At 45.3% G+C, this 6717-nt stretch overlaps 1 protein-coding gene across 1 annotated transcript; it reads left to right on the top strand.

Annotated features, from left to right (window-relative positions):
• The first annotated feature begins 418 nt into the window (after nucleotides 1–418).
• ARHGDIA (Rho GDP dissociation inhibitor (GDI) alpha) lies at nucleotides 419–4527 on the top strand. The gene is made up of 5 exons (XM_015426554.1): nucleotides 419–624; nucleotides 1281–1364; nucleotides 2014–2090; nucleotides 2169–2232; nucleotides 2960–4527. The coding sequence occupies exons 1-5, from the start codon at nucleotides 435–437 to the stop codon at nucleotides 3157–3159; spliced, it is 615 nt and encodes a 204-aa protein (XP_015282040.1). The 5' UTR covers nucleotides 419–434; the 3' UTR covers nucleotides 3160–4527.
• The last annotated feature ends 2190 nt before the right edge of the window (nucleotides 4528–6717 follow it).

The following is a 6717-nucleotide window of genomic DNA, read 5'->3' as shown; positions in this document are numbered from 1 at the left end:
GATGGGCTGATGTATCCTTAATTGTGGAACGCTCCAACTGTCTCCTCTCAAGCATGGAGGCGACCTTACAGCATCTTCTTCTTTGAAGCAGGGTGATTGGCTGTGTAGAGTTATCTCCCAGTAGAGACCAGAACTGGGAGCAGCGGGCATTGTCTTTGATAGGAGACCAGGAGACCAAACCTACCCTGACTTAGCCAGCAAAAGAAAACTTTGTTCCAGCAGCAGCAGGCAAAGGATGGGAGTGTTTGATCATGGAACATAGTTTTTGCTGTCTTCCCATGAAAGAACCCTTTTCCAAGCTGACTTCTTAAAACTAAAGAACAGTATCTTGAGACCTTTCTTCATCTTTGAGTAAGGAAGCTTCTCCTGGTAGTGCTTGTAGGTGATGATTCGTGTTCTTGTGTTTCATCTAGACATAGGTTGAACTTGCAGAGATGGCTGAACAAGAACCCACCCCTGAGCAGCTGGCCCAAATTGCAGCTGAAAATGAGGAGGATGAGCACTCTGTCAATTACAAGCCCCCTGCCCAGAAGAGCATCCAGGAGATCCAAGAACTAGACAAAGATGATGAGAGTTTGCGCAAGTACAAAGAGGCCCTGCTTGGAAATGTAGCCATTGCTGCTGGTGAGTTCCCACAGGGTGTATCTGCTTTTTTGTAAAAGTGCATGACTGTTTAGATTGGTTCCCTCCCTTCAGATTACCCGGTGTCTCTTTAAGGCAGGCCGTCCTTTCCCATCTAGGTGTGGGTGAGCAATCTAGCTGGTCAAAGCTGGGCATTAGGATCTTGAAGACATGCAGGTGGTTCTGGCATAACAAAGACCGTCTGAGAGAGCTTAGCCTACCAATACACTTATGTGTATTTGAGTAAGTGGTACGTATGAACAGGTTTGCAACTAGAATTAAGGCAAAAGTAATCTTAGTGTGAGGTTTGTCTTTGTGGAAGAACCTGAAACGGAAGGACTGGCACTGGTCAGGAGGACAGAATGGTAGCTAAGGAGATCATAAAAGATATAAAAGGCCTGAAAGGCTATGACTTGGTCACTGGATGAATTTCCTCCCTGTTGATTTTGAGATCACTTCATGCTTCTCCACAATCCATTTCTGTAAGGTAGAAATCCTTAAGATGAAAGTAGAGGATTCCTAGCATTTCAGGTGTAGCATATCGCAAAGAGGCCCTGTAGTGATTGAAGAAGCTGCTTGTATCTGCAGTGATCAGTGGCGTGCACAGAGGACGTGGTCTGCATACCTTCTAAGTGCTTTTCCCTCCTCTTCCGTTTTAGACCCCAGTGCTCCAAACGTGGTGGTAACAAAACTGACTCTGGTTTGTGCCAGTGCCCCTGGCCCGTTGGAGCTGGATCTCAAAGGTGAGTGGGTTGTGTCAGAATGGAGATCTGTCCTGTGAAGGCAGTGTAGGCTGCTTCCACAGAAAAGTCTCTACCCTCAGTATTTTGTACCCATGCTTGCCTGGGAACAGCTAAGATTAGATAGCTATTCTTCCCCTTGCTGGGTCCTGAGATGGGAGGAGCATTCGTCAGATCTAGGCTTCTGAAGAGATTCCGCCTCAGCAAAGCTCCTGTTAATATAGTTTAAGGCTCATCTTGTTTCATATGGAGCAAGGTTGTGTACAAGCCACTTACGGGGCCGGGATTCTTCCCTGTGACGGTTGTTTCACTGCTCCTGTCCACCCATTTCAATTTGAGCCTGCATACCTGCCCCTCTAGCAGGCTTCCATGTTGAAAAAACTCAGATAGTGCTGACCATCATGGTGTTGCTCTTGGTTGTCATGGGGCTGGAAAGATTTGTTGTGTGGGTAATGATGTCAGCTGTGGTGCTGAGACTAGAATTTAAAGCTCCATTTTCATGTTTTCTGTGGCCTTGGTGCAATAGTATCCAAGCCTTCAGACTACTATTGGAAGTAGACGTTGTCTGATTAATAGAGATCAAACTGGCATTAAAGGGACTGTCCTGCTCACTGGGGACAGTTTCACTCATTCCTGCCTTCATGCTGTCCAGGTGACTTGGAGAGTTTCAAGAAGCAGTCATTTGTGCTAAAGGAGGGTGTGGAGTACCGGATAAAGATCTCCTTTCTGGTAAGTCTTATGAAGTGGCTGCAGAAAGGGTGCTTGTCAGTTAAGTTCGTATTGGCTGACCTCTTTTGTCTGTTTTAGGTGAACAAGGAGATCGTTTCAGGTTTGAAGTACATTCAGCACACATTCAGAAAAGGAGTAAAAAGTGAGTGCCTGAAAAGGAAGGAAGCTGCCTTGTATTGTACATCTCTATCTCTTCTGCTGCTTTCGGGCAATGAAGTGCCGCCCCTTGGCAAAGTCTCTTTGCAAAGGAGGGTTTATCTGACTGAAGCCAGATTTCACAGATAAAAACAGAAGTTGGGGCTACCTAGTGTGGTGAAAGCATAATTTCTGTTTGAATACCAGCTGCAGAGAAGGCAGAACAGCAAGCTGATTGGGGTTGACTGTTTAAGGAGGCTCTAATGTTGCTCTGGGTCGGGTGGAGCTACCACTTAGTCCTGAAATCTACCTGCTAAACATGGTCCCAAAGGAGTTTGACAAAAAAGAGGTTTATGTGTTGATGTATATATTGATGGCAGCAAGAATCCTTTGGGCCAAATATTGGAAATCGGATAAAATACCTCAGAAGGAAGAAATAATATATAAATTACTGGAAGTAGCAGAAATTGATAAGTTAAATGTAATACTAGGGGGGGGGAAACGAAAGTATCTATGAAAAAAGATGGTCAGGACTGTATGAGTGGATAGAGAAAGAGTGAAAAAAATAGACTCGAAAAGTTATGTAATTTTGAATATGATTTTATTTTATTGTATAAACTTATAAATAAAACTTAAACAAAATAATATTGCTCTGGGTGGAGATGTATTGATTTGTTTCAAAAGTCTTTGTTCTTGGCAGTTCACAAGTTGTCACTACTTTTGTCTCCTTCCAGTTGACAAGACTGATTACATGGTTGGGAGTTACGGGCCACGTGCTGAAGAGTATGAGTTCTTAACCCCTATGGAGGAAGCCCCCAAGGGTATGCTGGCCCGGGGCAGCTACAACATCAAATCGAAATTTACAGATGATGACAAGACAGACCATCTGTCCTGGGAGTGGAACCTGACCATCAAGAAGGAGTGGAAGGATTAGTCCTTCTAATGCCAAATCCCAAGAATTGCTCAGACAGTGGCTACAGTAGAAACCCCACCCTGTACCAAAGTGCTGGCATTGGATACCCTTCCCCTTCCCCTTTTAGCTCACCAGGAAGACTTCTTGGCTCAATGCCCCATGTTCCCTCTGAGAATCACTGAAAGAAATTGACCAAACCTACCCTGTCTGTCCCTGAGCACAGAGGCAGGCGTGCTTCATGGCCTCCTCCTGGGCTTATTTCACTGCTGCTTTTAACCCACTGGAATATACTTCAGGCAGGTTCTAAAAGGAAAGCAATGCTCCTGCTTGTTGGGGAGAGAGAGGATTTGGAGGCATTCCTGTCTCTGGGCAAGAGGTGAAGTACTTGAGGAATCATGATTCCATGCAGAGTTGGCAACTGCCTGCTTTCCCAATTGTTTCCAGGCTCAATCATGTCCACAGCCTGCCTTCCCCCTTCCCTCGGTGGGGAGGGGGAGCACGGGCTGGCTTCCCATTTGTGATGGTTTCTGTAACCATGATGCCTTAATGTGTGTGTAACATACATCCCCCAAGGAGGGGCCCCCGGACCTTGTTACACTTTTTATATGTGCTCCTATCCCATCCATACACATATTCCCCTCCCTTCTGTTTTACATCTTCTGACCAGACCATAATCCTGCTGATGCTGAATTCTCCAAGGTCTTAAGCAGGGTTCAGGCTGCTACACTTAACAGGCTCCCCAAGGCCAGGGAAGCATTTGCTTCCAGCTAGGGGGAATAGGCTTAGTAGTAGTGCCACCGTCATCTCCTTGTTAGTTCTCTCACACCCCAATTTGTTGCAAAGCACTGAAGTCCCTGGGGGCAACCTCTGGATTTCAGGGCTGGAAGATGGATTGGCCTAGCTCAGCAGTTCCTCATCTGATCTGAACAAAGAGCTTGCAATGGACAAATGCTCAAGAGCAGTGAATGCCTTATGTATCTGTTCTGCCTTTGAAATTGTGTGCCTGGCCTGTCAGTATTTATTATTGCCTTGATTAGATTCCTTTTTTTCATGGTACCTGAGCAGCCCCAGCAAAACCCCAGTGACCTGGTGGTGGAAAAAGCAGGAGGTTTGCAGGGTCCAAAATCTCTGCTTACCAGGCAGGCATGTTCCAGCTCAGCAGTCCGGCTCAGTGGGCTGCTTTTGAGTCCCAAAGTTGTGCTAGAACTGGGACCAAGTATGTGGTTCTTTCATAGCGATGTCTCTGCCCCTACATCTTCCTCCCTGCTCCTTTCCTTAGAGGAGATTTTTGTTTGATTTGGCGCATTTTTGTCTGTAAATCTTAGATAGGGTTTAACAGATTTGGAATCATCAGCTTCCCCTTCTGACAAAATAAAATCTTGAAACTGATCGTGGGTCTTACCTTCTTGTGAAATTACTAGTAGTAAAGGCAGAGCTAGTGCACAAACGTGCTGTGAAACAATGGATGTACTGGGGACACTACAGATTTCACTCTACAAATGCTGTCTGCTAGTTCTACCTGTGCCTTGCTCCCTCACCCCCTTCTTCGTTTATTTAGCAAGTTCTCTTTTCTTTTGGTCTTGGCTGTCTGGCACATTGCTGTGGACACTTCAGTACACGGAACAATGTCTTCCTAGCCCACTTCACAGACAAATCTCTTCTGGATAACCTCCCCCCTCATTGTTGCTTTATCAGACTCTGCCTTCTGCCAGGGATGGTTTCTATGCGTGTTACAACTATCATGTGCTTGACTGAAGTAGCTTTTTTATGAAGTAGTTGCCATATGTGAAGCTTCCAGAAACATTGGGTTATGGCATAGAAAGGAACAACTTAAACTGCTCTAGTTATAATATTTTTATTTTGCTGTTCCTCCAAAGAGTCCAGGTGACAAATGGCTCTCCCCTCCATCTTGAACTCACAGCAACCCTCTGGGGTTGCTTATATGGTGAATGAGTGTGATTGGCCTGAGGTCATCCAGCAGTCATGGCTTTGAACCTGGGTCTCACTAATCCTACTTCAGTGGACTGACCTTTCTTTTGCTGCTGCTCCAAAAACTTTCAAGTAGAAGTTCCAGTTCCTGGATTTGGTGGGTGGAGCATGCAAACCAAGTTCCATGTTGTTCCCAATTACTCATAAATGATAGGTTGTAAGTACAAGAAGTTAGCTGTAGTTCCTTATCAAAGGGTGGGGGTGAACCTTCCATGCTGCCTGGTGGTTAGGCTGCACACAGGAGGATAAGTTTAAGACTAAAGCAGGATGAGAGAGTGTTAATGGAATGGGTGTGTGTGGAGTGGAACAGCAGGCAAGGAAGGGTTTGTATATTCTCTTTAGAGGAAAGGGAAAGCACAACTTCTAGTGCAGAAGCACGAGCTCTTGTTAGAGATGGCTTTGGAAAAATGTAATCAGGGTTAGGAAGGAAACAATTTCTGTGCTGAATACTGTGTATATTACATTTGCATAATTAGTTACACTTCTGTCATACTTTCTCCCCCCCCCCCCAAAGATGGGATGTCTGAGAGAAATAAAGGTCATATGTACAGAAAGAGTGCACATATGTACAGAGGGAAAGCAAACAGTGCAGTTGATGGAAGCTCAGCTTGCTGGAGCCTGAGCTTTCAGTAGATAGCCAGTTACAGAACTTGTGTTTGATAAATGCTTCTGCAGGTATGTATAATGTAGGGCTGGTCCTGAGCTTTGGGGGTCTCTTCCCCTCTGCCCACCAGACCCTAGTCATGCTTCCCTTCCTGCCCTCTTGTGCCTCACACCTGTGCATCATTGCCATGCCCTCTTGCAAGCCTTCCCGCTTCCCATGCTCACACCTGCCTGTGTCCTTTCTTGAACTGTGCTGCAACAGTGTGTGCAGCTGGAAGTGCTGCAATAACAACTGCTAGGCAGCATGTGCAACTATGAATGCTGGTGGCAAAGCAGTCACAAGTGAGTGGGCTGTAGTTGACACCATATGGCTTGGGAGAGGCATACAATATCTTTAACTGGACTTTTCCTATAGCTGGAGTGCCTTGGATTATGTATATGTTTAGATAGCTGTGGAACTACCCTGTTTTGATGCCCACGTACTACTGCCCCAAGACTAGTAGATTTGTCTGCAAGTGTAGATACACAGTACTGACTATCAATTCTATGTTGAAATGCTTGCCTCCATTATGGACTAAATCTGTTAGGATTCAGTTGCCAAGATATTTTATGTTAGCTAAACCATTCATGTCCTGTTTTCAGTTTTCTCTAGTAACTGAGCAATCTTGGCCTATGTGTGGGCTTTAAATTTTCAGAACTCTAGCTTGTGCGGGAAAGTCTCTCTGCAAGTCATACTGTGTGTGACAGATGCATCTTGTGTTTTAGTCCTGTTCCATGACACAAATAGAGGTGGAGAAATAAGCAAATAGATTAGTCTGTTCCTGAAAAATGACTGCCAGCCTTCCCCTGTTAGTAAGAACAGCTCTGTTTTCTTGACTGAGGGAGGAAAGCAGGATGATGTGTACCCAGGACTTCTCATGAATCTCCTAGAGAGCAGCTCCATTGCCCAGGTGATGCCAATGAGGCAATGCATCAAAGAGGCGTCAA

Source organism: Gekko japonicus, unplaced genomic scaffold, assembly GCF_001447785.1.
Source record: "Gekko japonicus isolate JY-2015 unplaced genomic scaffold, Gekko_japonicus_V1.1 scaffold1430, whole genome shotgun sequence".
NCBI lineage: Eukaryota > Metazoa > Chordata > Lepidosauria > Squamata > Gekkonidae > Gekko > Gekko japonicus.
Note: the sequence above shows the minus strand (reverse complement) of the source record. Positions and strands in the feature narration are given on the sequence as shown.

What these genes read in the sequence shown, in the direction of transcription:
- ARHGDIA (XM_015426554.1), top strand. Translation starts at nt 435, where the DNA reads ATGGCTGAACAAGAACCCACCCCTGAGCAGCTGGCCCAAATTGCAGCT. An exon ending in AAATGTAGCCATTGCTGCTG is followed by an intron (nt 625 to 1,280) that starts GTGAGTTCCCAC and finishes CTTCCGTTTTAG; the next exon opens with ACCCCAGTGCTCCAAACGTG. An exon ending in GTTGGAGCTGGATCTCAAAG is followed by an intron (nt 1,365 to 2,013) that starts GTGAGTGGGTTG and finishes CATGCTGTCCAG; the next exon opens with GTGACTTGGAGAGTTTCAAG.